This window comes from Nannospalax galili, unplaced genomic scaffold, assembly GCF_000622305.1.
Source record: "Nannospalax galili isolate Female #2095 unplaced genomic scaffold, S.galili_v1.0 scaffold772, whole genome shotgun sequence".
NCBI classification, from domain to species: domain Eukaryota; kingdom Metazoa; phylum Chordata; class Mammalia; order Rodentia; family Spalacidae; genus Nannospalax; species Nannospalax galili.
In genome coordinates, this window is record NW_008332097.1 from 3,236,478 (window position 1) to 3,249,400 (window position 12,923).

Consider the following 12,923-nt stretch of genomic DNA (forward strand, 5'->3'; position numbering starts at 1 on the left):
CAAGGAAAAACTGATACAATCAAAAACGAAAGGTTTTCATTATAAAAGATATTATAAACAATTTAAAAATAATAAACTTGAGCTGTAAATTTTCCTCTTACCTCCACACATAAGCTGTGGCATGTATACTGTGGCATGCATACATGCATACACACACACACACACACACACACACTAAATTTAATAAATTTTTTAGAGAAAAAAAATTAATGTGTGTGAATTGCCAGAAATTCTCACTTTCTGTACTAGACATATCGCATTTAAATTCTTTATGCTCTTTTTAATCAGAAAAACAAACACTAGAGATTGTTTGGCACAGGCTTCCCGTGACATCAGAGAAGAAATTATAGTTGCTCATTCTAGCACTCACTTGTGATCTCTGAAAATGTCCACCAGAAAATTCTGGTTAATGGCTGGAAATATTTTAAAGAGCTGCTTCTCCTTGAGTTTCGTGGCACAATCTTTTTCAAATATTAGTGTTTCCCTTTTCTAAAACAAAAACACAAAATCACCCTTAAGATGAAATTTATAAGACAAACAATAATAAACAAAAGCCTGATTATTTTTTTGCAAAAAAGACTAACAATTTATAAGCAATCACAGACTTTCTTCACTGATCAAGCATTGAGGTTAGTAATATAAGTATTCTTGCACTATTTATTTATATCCCATTTTTATTGCAAACTATTTGAAGTTACTGATAAGTACACACATACACATATAATCACAAAGACATAGCCAAGACATCCAATCATACTGCATAAAAAGGGTTAAGTTACATATACAGTCATGTACCACGTAACAACATTTCAGTAAATGATGGACCACATATTTAATGGCATTTTCTGTACCATACAGTGTGCAGTGGACCATATTAACTAGGCTGGTGGCAAATTATCTCTGTGATATTCACTCAACAAAATTACCTAATGAGGCTTTACTCCGGACATTAATCAACATGATTATCCATCATTAATCAACATGACTATATGTAAATAAACAGTATATAAATAAAGAAGTCAGGAATTAGAGATAATAAAGGCAAGAATATAGGATAAAGTCAGCAAGAAAAATTAGTTTATAAATCCGTGCCACAAAATCCTGTACAATTGCTAAAGGTGGGCATAAATTTAGTTCTAAAGCCGTAGTGGCCAAAGCAAAGGGGAAAGAAACGTTCTGTGTCCATAATAAAAACAAACCAGTCGTCAGGGGAAGTATAGCTTTTCTGGTACTGAAACCTGAGAGAAATTTATCCCATGAGTCCTCATAAAGGGACACTGTGTGATGCTGTGAACAACGTCCTCAAAAACATATTCTCCTCAACGGGCAGAAACTAAAATGTACAAATGTTGCAAATTCAGGTTGACAGCAAACCTCAAAACTCATACTTATTTAAGTTTCTCACAAATATATTCACTCAAAATAATTTATATGAGTATTGCTAGTTTTCACAATTCATATTTAAAGCAGCTTATCTAAAACTGCTACTCCAGTCATCAGAGCTACACATACCTACAATGCTTGCGCTCAGGAGCTGAGAACAGGAAGATGGAGAGTTTAAGGTCACGCTGGGCCACATATCAAGATTCTATCACAAAAAAGTTAACTTTAAATAAATAAGTAAATTAATGAAATAAAGTAGAATTTTCAGACCAAAAGAACAGTCCTAAAATAAGTTCTCTCCTCTCTCTCTCTCTCTCTCTCTCTCTCTCTCTCTCTCTGCACATGCCACAGGCACAGTCAGAGGAGGCTATTAAAACCTGCTAGCATCTATCATACTCTATCTATTCCCTTGAGTCAGGATCTCTGCAGCAATCCTCCTGTCTCCATCCCCCAGAGCTCTGGTGCTTTTCATATGACCAGCTTTTTAAATCTTTTTAATAAGGGTTTGGGGGCTTGAACTCAGGTCCTGATGCTCATACAGCAAGAGCTCTTACCCACTAAGCATCTCCCCAGCCCCTAAAATATGTTCTTTTAAATTTTAACCTAAGATTATAACAAACATTCTTAAAGTAACTTTGTTATTTTCTAATGTTTTCAACTGGTAATATAATAATTTGCTTGCTATGAAGACCCTAATCTCTGGAAAATAACTTTCTATAAAATTTCAAAGACAAGGTGGCCCTGAAAATTTCTAAATTAAATTTTTTAATAATCCAGGACAATACTGGAATAATTACTTATTTTAAAGCTTAGTAAAATAGAAGCCATTAATAGCACCAAACAGAAGAGGAAGCTTGTAAAACTCTGACCATGAAATAGGACTAATAAAGGTAAACATACATCATAAGAGTAATGGAAACAAGTCATTACAAGAACTTAAAAGTACTGAGAGCTCAGTATGGCATGCCTTATACCTACAATGCCAGCCCCTGGGGTAAAGGAAGGAAGATCAGAGTTTAAGGTCATTCTCAGCCTACACAGTGAGTTCAAGTATAACATGAGCTACATGAGGTCCTGTCTCAAGAAAACCAAAGAATTTAAAATATTTCACACTTATTTAAGACATGTATTATACTCTGAATTTGCCAAAAAAATAAAATAAAATAAAATAAAACAAAAATACACAAACAAAAAAAAATCCTCAATAATCAGATTTAGTAGTGATCTAACAAGTTAAGGTTTCTAAACTAAAAATTTTAACATCTTATCGATGGACTATAAACTTATGATATTACTACTTTACTGTATTCATTATTCACACATTATATGTGAAATTTGTTTTATACTTATTTGCCTAAAAGATATACAAAAGTGTATTTCTCCTTCAGAAACAGGGTGAAGAGGAAATATCAATAAATTCTTTTACTAATATGTCATCTAAAATTAGTATTCTTAAGACCAAGTCATCAAGTTTCTACTACCCAACTCATACAAAAGGAAAAATTGACAGAAAAATACATTAAACTCTAAAGTCAAAAGAGACTCATTTGCAAACTACCATTGAGCGGTTAAAGCGGGAAGTTAGAAACAGGCATAGGTAAGTTCAGTAATAAAAATGAGTAAATAGGTAAACAGGTTAAGTTCAGTAATAAAAATGGTATTTCAGCAAAAGCTATTACTCTATTTGAGCACAAATGTTAGGTTTCACCTTTTTTTTTTGAGAATCCATTTCACCAACTTATTATATACATAAATTAGAAAGAAATTTGAAACCGCACTAAAATTCTAAGACACTATTTGAGAATACTGTTCCTATTGTATGTAAGAATACAAAGATAGGAATTTAATTATGAACATAACTAGGGAAAAACAAACATGCAGAATGCTTTCATTCTTCCTATGCCCCAATTCTGTGTACTACAGCCATATAAAAAGATGCTTCTTTGAAGAGCCATGCAAGTGAAAGGGTAAAAATGTTTTGATCACCATATAAGAATATTTTTTCCCTTGATAATTGAACTAAGTAACATGTAAATTCTTTTCCATTTTGATTTCTTAAGTCTTTAGTTTAAAATTCTAAAAAAAAAACAAACCTGAAAATATGAATGAAATCAAATTAATCAATGTTTTCAAATAATAAGAATGCTGAAATAAACAAAAATAAAATTTAAAATCATTTCTGTTTGAACTTTAATTAAAAAGTAGAAAAGAGGAAAACTGAATTTTAAATCCAAACTCATACGTTTCTGAAACTCTTTTCCTCTAAATTTTTTTTCAAAGATGGGCACATTTTCTTTTTCTTTTTATTTTTCAAGACAGGGTCTCACTATGTAGCCCAGGCTGGCCTAGAATTCACTGCATAGACTAGTGAGAGATCTGCCTGCCTCTGCCTCCCACGTGCTAGGATTTAGAGGCATGTGCTACAATGCCAGCAGACAGGCACATCTTAGAAGCAACACTGACATTTCTTGTAACTAAATGTACATACTATATTTAGTGTGTACATACTTTATTATGTACATACTTTAGATATATAATACCATCTTTAAAAGATTTCTTTCATGTTTTATAAAAGTAAAAGATTATAGAAGCAAATGTTTAAAGGTAATTCCTGAATGGCCTGAAAAATTAATCCTGAAACAACACAAATTAATAGATGGCTTTTGTTAGAGTATCAAACACCTCGAAGCCAAAGCCTCCAGCTTTAGACTCTGTTTAAACCATTTTTCAGTTTTAAAATCAGCTTTAACCAGGTTAAATAGTGAATTCCAGATCAGGAAAGAGAATTAAATGAAAAGCACATGTTAAACACACTACAGTCAGAGGTCATAGGTTAGTATTTGTGCTAACTCATACCAAATCATGTTTTTCCTGTAAGGCAATTTCTTCAGACATTATTTCTCGAAGTGATACTTTCTTAGTTTGAGTGTTCCAGTGATCCAGTAGGGGCACTGTTTCAGATGCTGCTAAAGTCTTCAATAATTTTTTGCCTGTTTTCTGAGTTGATTTTTGTTCAGGATTGTCAAGAACAGTATGTCCTGCCAGAGAAGGCTCTAAAAAAGTAATGTACACTGTCACATCATCAACAATGAATGCACAAAGTAAGCATTATTCACGTTACATCTACCTCACAGAAGACAAAGAAATAGGATTCTCTAAAACTTTTCAGTCTATAAATACAACTACGGAAATTTCAAAATAATCTTCATCTAATTGTAAGCAACAAAGGATAAGTATAAATGTAGGAATATTTCAAGTAAGCAATAGTCTAGGTATAACTATCCATTAGCTCAATGCTTCTTCCCATCTTTTCTATATTACACTGACAAGAAAAAGTGATGTCTATTTAAAACATAAATAAATTGGGGTGAGGGATCAGTCAGCAAAGAGCAACTAGAACAGCTCTGCTCTGCTCTGCTACTCCTAGGACTGAGAAGATCAATGCTTTGAGAAATATGTACCTGACCAAAAGCACACAATAAATACTGAAAAAATTATATTCAAAATAAAGAATAAAACATTCTAAGAAGTTCACAATAACATCAGAGGTGGCACGGGGTTAAAAGCACTGGCTGCTCTTGCAAAGGACCAGGTTCAGTTCCCAGCACCTACTAGGGCAACTAATAACTATCTATGTAACTCCAGCTGCAATACACCCTCTTTTGGCCTCTGCATGCATAGCATGCACATGCAGGCAAAATACTCACAGACATAAAACAAGAGTAAGAAATCAAAAAAAGAATTTTTTTTTTAAGTTTTAGTAATAGGAATTAACATATAACAGTTAACATCTCTAATGGATATGGGCATATTCCTGGGTCTGTAAAGAGGGAAGAAACTATAGCTACTGGCATTCACACAACCACAACACAGTCCAGACACCTCTACACTCTGCCAGTTTTGACTCTTGATGCTACAATATGAATACAGATCTGAACTAAAGCTAAGAAGCTTCATTAAAGCTCCTTGCCTTAAAGTGCACAAAAGAAGTGCTGTAGGTGCCACTATACAAAAGGAGACCCTTATTAACAGGTCTGCTATTCCAGTAATCACTGAAGACACTATTATGTAAGAAATGATCTGGAAATCAAGTACTTTCTGTTTTGCAGGATTTACTAAAAAAGCAGGCTTACCTTTTTGCTCTAAGACACTGATATCAATAAAGATTTGAGAAACCAAGTAATAATTCCACAATGTCTTGATCAAGCAAATGAACCAAAACAGCTTTCCTCAATGCAGAGAAAAACCTTAATAAGAAACACTTTCATATTATGTATCAGAGCATACTACAGATGCTCTATAGTACTCATGACAAACATAATAGTATAGAGCATTTATTTTCCTCTCAGGTTTTATTCTGTATCAAGATTTAAGGTTAAAATTTCTTAGAGGACTTTCATTTGCAGCTGGGCATGGTAGATCACGTCTGTAATCTCAGCACTCAGGAGGCTGAGACAAAGTTTGAGGCAAGCCTCAGCTACAGATTAAGACTCTGTCTCAATAAATGAATGAACAAACAGACAAACAAATTAAAAGGTAAATTTAAAAAACAAGAACTTTTCTTTTGCAAATCAAAATTCTTGGGCTGGATTAAAGAAATGGCTCAGTGAGCAAAGGCACTGCTGCCAAGCTTGATGGCTTGAGTTCGACCATGGGACCCACATGGTGGAGAGAACTGACTCCTGCCAACTGTCCTTTGACCTTCGCGCACACACACCATGGCACACACTTGCACAATCATGCACACATGCATGTACACACACACAAAATAAATTTTTTAAAAACAATTTTAAAAATTCTTGAGTAACATACTTTGTAGAAGTACATTTAGAATAAGTTAAAATATGCACAATCCAAATTTTAACATCAAGGCAAATTTAAAGTAAAAATATGTGCTTTACCTTGTACACACTTGCCACAAGATACCTCCTCTTGTCTTTGTCGCTCCTAAACACAAATGCAAGCAAAGAGTGGCAAAGGATGGTGCACTGGTAAACAAGGCTGCAAGGGTATATTAATTTCCTCTAAATCTATTCTTCTTGTGTAACTGTAAATCATTACTAAAATGAAGTAAAACAATGAAACTACAAAAATGAAATTATAAAGTATGGCTACATATTTATTTTTTTCTCCCAGAGCTCTTTTTTTGGCTTTGCTTTTGAGAAAGGAGTACAGTAGCCTAGGCTGGCCTCAAACTCACTGTGTAGCAGAGGCTGCCTTGAACTCCTGATTCTCTCGCCTCCAACTCCCAAGTGCTGGGATAACAGGTACATGCCACCATGTCCAACTCACTTACAGAACTCTTATACTGGATTTTCTTTTAAAAGAAATTGTTTTGGACATTTAATCAATAAGCACTGTAATCTTTGGGGGAATAAAAAACTCACTGTTTATTTCCTTCCTAAAAAAATAATTACATTGAGCTCCTCACTAATTATATAATTTGACCAGTCTGAAAATAGCTCAAATACTAAAAAAAAAGAAAATAAAAGCAATCAGTAATCTGTTAACTGGTAAAAGTTCATTCTTTCTTATAGTTAAAATTCAAAAGAAACCTTTTATATAACATGACAGATTTTACTAAAAAAACAAAGGTTAGATAATCGACATGAAAGGAACTCTTCATACAAAGAAGCCTACCAACCATCACAGATTCTTTCCATTTCTCATGAATCACTTTAGCCAGATTCAGATCTATATGAACCACACAATCCTCAACTGTTAGAGACCCTTGTGAAGAGGAGAAAAAGAAGAAAAAAAATACAATCATTACTCATACATTTGCAGAAAATGTACTCAACTACCATACCATGAAACTAATTTGTGTTACTAATCACTAATATATTTCTATTTACTTGGAATATTTTTATGTTCTGTGCCATTGTTTCCACACTTAACTGGTACAATATGCAAAGCTTCATAATCAAGTTAGTCACTTCCCTTTGCTTTAATATTAATATATTCCTTTAGTTGAGGTTTTTTTTTCATTGTTGTTTTGTTTTGTTTTTTGAGATAGGGTCTCCCTGTAGGCCTAGCTGGCCTGGAACTCACTACGTAAACCAGGCTGGCCTAGATATCACAGATCTGCCTGCCTCTGCCTCCCAAGTGCTGGGATTAAAGATGTGTGTCATCACACCTGGCTTAGCTGAGACTTTTAAATAGCTGTATTCTAAAAAATTAATTCTTGCCTTAAATTTATCCAGAATAGCATCAAAAGACTCAAAGTTCATATTTTCAAATAGATGTGAGGTAAATAACAGAGAAAATTTTCAATATATTCACGAGATAGGCTCTAACTCTACACAAATGTTTTGATCTTTTTAAAACATGCTACATCAAAAATAAAGCACCACATAAAATTGTCTGTATACACACAAATTACTGACATGTTCAGCCAATACATGAAATAACACTGTAACTGAAATAGAAACTTATGTGTTCTATTTATACAAAGACATACACACAAGTAGATATGTAGATAACTCTTTCCTTACCTGAATCAATACCAACTGGGCCAAATAACTCATAGAGTTGGAAAGCCAGTTCAGGGGGTAATGCCAATTCCAGACAGTCTATAGTTAGAGATTTGGCCATCACTGGCATGGGACTTAGTGTCTCGGTTTTATCCTCTTCACTAACTCCAACAGACAAACTAGTTCCTGGCATTAGAATTTTCTCCATTTCCTGTTTATCTTCATTAATAAATTCTTCTATCTTTGAAAATTTCACATAATCTTTAGGAAGATTTTCATTTTTCTTTGCTTCCAAAGACTCAGTAAGATAAACTTCTTCATTTAATTCAAGATTTGAAGTGCTTGTTGCAGAGTTTATAATATCAGATAAATGAAGAGAAGAATGCATATTGTCTCCAGTCACAGTGGCTACTAGATTATTCTCCATTTCACTAACATCTTTAGGGATATTCAATTTGGAAATAAGAGGAAGAGACTGCTTAAAGCTATACAAACCTGAAAGCTCAGCCCGACTAATATGAACTATTTCATTATTACTCTTTACATTCATAGTGGCATAAGGAAATATTCCCGTGATTAATTCAGGGTTTTCAGGATTTATAGATCTTATTTCTTCCTGCTCTGAGTTTTCATTTTCTGTATTACCAGTAGACTGTGCGTTAGTGTTACTGATACCAACCACAGGACTAAACTCTGGCACAGAAGACTTGGAATCTTCTGAGGTTCCTCTTTGGCTAATAATTTCCTTCAAATCCAACCCCATAGAAAATGGCCCAACTTGGGATTCATTGCATGATTTGGGGGAATTCTCAAATTCAGTATCCTCACATAATTTAGTCTCAGAATCCAACAAAAGGCTTGTGGCCCAAATAATGTCTTTATTACACCTCTCATATAAGTCTTTCAGGGCTTCTAAGGAAAATGATCCAAATAGTTTACAAAGAATGTTAAGATTTTCAGATTCATCAGCACTGGTAAGCTCACTTTCTTCAACATATGTACTTTTGTCATGCATTACCCTGTATGGAATTGTTTCTTGAACATTTGATTTTGTGTTAAGAGTGAAATCTTTTGGCTTAAAACCATCTAATTTTCCTGTTAATACTCTGACAGAATCTGAAACAGTGATTTTATTCTTTTCTATTTTCCACAAGAGAGCAAAATCTTGGGGTTCAGTCTGGGTACACGTGCCTACATCTAATCCAGACACATCTCGAGATACTTCCCTTGGAAATTCCGCCAAAGTTTGGGGTCCTATTACTCCAGGAATAGTTGCTGTACTACTGGCAAAGGAAAGAGGCAGTGTGCGCTGACTATGAATCTTTTTGCTCAGACAAGTCTGATTTTCAGGGGTCGTTTTACAGGGTAGCATTTCAGAACTTCGCAGAGTAGAACCCAAGGTTTTCAGTTCTTCAGGGCTCATGCCCCAACAGGCCTCATGTGCTGTATATAAGGATATTTCACCTAGATTGTCATTAGTTCCAAATTCTAAGTTGGGTTCACTTAAGCCAGCTTTGGGTATTCTTGATCTATGCTCTCTTTGAGCTAAAGAAGCAGCTGAAGGCCAGTCACCCACAATGCTGAATGAGGTCTGATCAGTACTTTTGTAAGTATCATACTCATAGCTATTAGGGACTTCTGAAAAATCATTTCCATGTGGAGATCCTTGTTGCTGGCTACGATCTGTATTTACAGATACCTTAGTGTCTAGCACTTTGTGTGACTGAGGACGATTATACTTTTTATCACTCTGTACAGATGAAGCTTTTTCAGTTTTTCGGCTCCTTTTGGTCCTCTGGCCAATAGTCTTATCAACTGGCCAGTCACCAACAAAATTTGATAGTTCATTTCTTGGGAACTTTTCCAAAGATGATTTACTCTTTTGTTTTCCGATAGCTTTCTTCTTTCCTGTTCTTTCTTCTAGTACTTCAGCAGGTGAAGCTCTTTCATTTTGAAGTGGAACAGCATTTGTAAGATCACAATTGTCTTGATTACTTTCACTACAGCAAGCACTCAGTGATGGGCTCTCTGCAGGACTATGGGCATCTCTGTCAGTACACTCTTTTTCAGATGTCCTTTCTACTTGTTCTATTTCACTTCTACCTGATGCTTTTCCTTTGCTCTCAGAGTTAGAGACATGTGTCTTTGGAGCCTCCTGAAAGGAGCCCTGAATGCTCTGACTCACGTCACTGATCTCTTGTTGTCCTTTGTCTAAGTCTGCACTGGGGAGGTCTGCAACATTCTCAGCTACTCCTGTGTTCTTGGCCACAACAAGATTATTCTCTGTAATGAACTCTAAATGCTTCAAAGTCGAGGATAAAACATTTTCTTTTTCAGAGGTAATATCTTCATTGTCTCTTGGGCTGTAAGACATTTTTTTTAACTATTGTAAGAAAGTCTCTTCATATTGACATTAATACTGTGATTTAAATTAAAGAACTGGATAGACAAGGCACTTAGCATTTATTTATTCTAAAAGTTACAAAAATAAACTCCACTAAAATTATAAAAGCTGGGGTGGGAATGTAGCTCAGTTGTATGGCTCAATAGTAGAGCATTAGACCAGCAAATGCAAAGCCTAAAATCTAACCTCAATCATTTCCTAAGATATTATGAACACAATCCTTTGTTGTAACTCTACCACCTAGCATGTCAAGCATACATAAAACAAGCAAACTTTTTGAATATTAAACATGATTTTCAGTTAAAGTGCTCATTATGCATTGAATATTAAAGTTAAGGATCTAAATTTGTTCTGAGAAGAGGACATTACCTCTGGTTCCTCTTGGACATCTACAGCTTAGCATATGTAAAACTAAATCTAACTCTGTTATCTGTCATTTATTACAGAGGAAGTTTCATTTACAGGCTCACACAACCAACATGATATGCATGGTAAAGGAAAATGAGAAAAATAGGGTGAGGCAAGCAGAGGGTTTTCATTTGAGATGTCACTCGTTAACGTTTTAAAACCATCCTGAATGTTAATTTCCAACTCAGAGCATTTTTATCTAATCATTACACTTTCAACTTCAAGGATTTTTTTCCTAATTCAATCTGTCAACAAAGTCCCTGCTCTTCCATTAAGCTTTCCTAATGAAATCATATCTAACATTAATTGAACTTTCTATGTGTCAGTTTAAAAGAGTACTTGTGGGGTTGGAGAGATGGCTCACCGGTTAAGAGCACTGGCTGCTCTGAGTTTGATTCCCAGCGCCCACAAGGCAGCTAACAACTGTCCATAACTCTAGTTCCAGGGGAATCCAATGCCCTCTGCTGACCTCCTCGGGCATTGCATGACACAGGTGCACTTACAAACACTTATATACATAAAATTAAAAATTAAAAAATAATAAATATTTAAACATATTTTAACCTACCTAGGACTTCCATCTTCATAAGAATATGCACACAATTCAATGCGTTCAGTTTTCTCTGGATCCGAGGAACTCATGATTATTGGCACTGAAACAAAACGCTGATAGTGATCCAGCATTCTTGTTATCTTCTCTTTGCTTACCCCATGAATATTACGCCTGAAAATTCCAAAGAAAAAGGTAGAGGGAATGTTGATAAGAAAAAAAAGAAAAGAAAGAAAATATAAAGTCCAAAAGAACAGTAGTACATTTCTATTCAGGGCTGGGAACTGAACGGTACATTTCTATTCAGGGCCTGTGCATGCTAGATGAACACTCCTTATCACTGAGTTACATTCCCAGCACTATAAATGACACATTTCAAATACCTAAGAATTTAAAAACTGACTTATCATGGCATAATATGTGCTATCTGATTCTAATGCCATTTCAGTCCTTTGTTCATATAAGGTCTTGCTATGAAGCTAACTTGGGATCCTCCTGCTCTAGCCTCTTGAGTATTGGAATTGCAGTACCTCTTAAATTGTGCTTCTATTAATCCTACACAATCTTTTCTGAATATCCTTCATTAATTTAGGAAAAAAGTTCAAATAACTTTTTTTTGGTCTTTTTGAGACAGGGTCTCCCTGCAGCCCCAGCTGGCCTGGTACTTGCTATGTAGACCAGGCCGGCCTTGAACTCACAGAGATCCGCCTGCCTCTACCTCCCTGGGATTAAAGGCATGCACCACAATGCCTGGCTAGGTTCCAATACCCTTAAAAAAAAGTTGTTCTAAAGTTCTACTTAAAAAAAAAAATCATAAAACACTGACTGCCATTGCAAAGGTTTTAATTAACTATAAGCAATAAGCATCCTTCTATAGAGAATAAGACTAAATGTCTCAAAGTGCTTTCCTTCAGTTACAATAAAACTAGCACCCAGTTAAATTAAAACAAACATGTTTTACTGCATTTAAGCTCAAACAATTGTTTTAAAATCCTAGCACATTAAGACTCTGGATGTCCAAATATAAAGTTTATTATTTGTGCTTCCACTCATGATAGCTTATTTGTGTTTTTGTTAATGAGCACACACTTAGATAAATCTAACATATGGGACTCCTTAGGTCTCAAACTGAGGATGCTTTCATTTATACAGCATCTGGACCTGCACCTGCCAGGAGGCAAGATGTTACACTTCAGTCCCTCAGTTTTTTTCTTAATGAAAACATCTTAGTGGCAATTCTCTTAACTTGGGCTGGATTCAAGGCTTATGTCTGAATCCCAAGGCTAATACAGACATTTGCTTCTTGGGTGAATCTAGCTTTCATATTTACCTACCTCGATCTTGTCTGGTTTCATATCACAGAGAAGCAAAGAGACAGAAAATATGAAAGAGAGGTTAAGAAACATAGACACAGAGGCCAGAGCAAAAAAGGTCTAGTATACCACGAGTTTAAGTCCCAAGAAGAGAAGAGAATAAATGGGACAAAAGCAATTTAAAGAAAAATGCTGAGAATTTTCCACAACTGATGAACAATATCAATGTCCTGACTTCAAGAACCAAACAAATCACAAACCAAATTTTAAAAAGTACAAGAAATCCATGTTTTTTGAAAATGAAAAACATTTACTGAAATTGTCATTCACCAAAGAAAGAGATGACATTAAACCATTTTTTTTTTAATTTAAGCTAGTTATGTACTATGTAC

General features: G+C 34.8%; 1 protein-coding gene across 6 annotated transcripts in view; it reads right to left on the reverse strand.

Annotated features, from left to right (window-relative positions):
* Positions 1 to 12,923, reverse strand: part of N4bp2 (NEDD4 binding protein 2) — a 108,227-nt gene that overhangs the window by 44,581 nt on the left and 50,723 nt on the right. For all 6 annotated transcript variants that reach the window (XR_003848581.1, XR_003848580.1, XR_003848578.1 and 3 more), the window contains 6 exons: positions 11,237 to 11,392; positions 7,878 to 10,219; positions 7,028 to 7,113; positions 6,285 to 6,330; positions 4,240 to 4,436; positions 371 to 489 (listed from right to left, as the gene is read on the reverse strand). Coding sequence is in view for 1 of the 6 variants with exons in the window: in XM_029560702.1 (XP_029416562.1) it covers positions 371 to 489; positions 4,240 to 4,436; positions 6,285 to 6,330; positions 7,028 to 7,113; positions 7,878 to 10,219; positions 11,237 to 11,392 (2,946 nt within the window). In the remaining 5 variants the exon portion in view is untranslated. The remainder of the gene's footprint in view (positions 1 to 370; positions 490 to 4,239; positions 4,437 to 6,284; positions 6,331 to 7,027; positions 7,114 to 7,877; positions 10,220 to 11,236; positions 11,393 to 12,923) is intronic.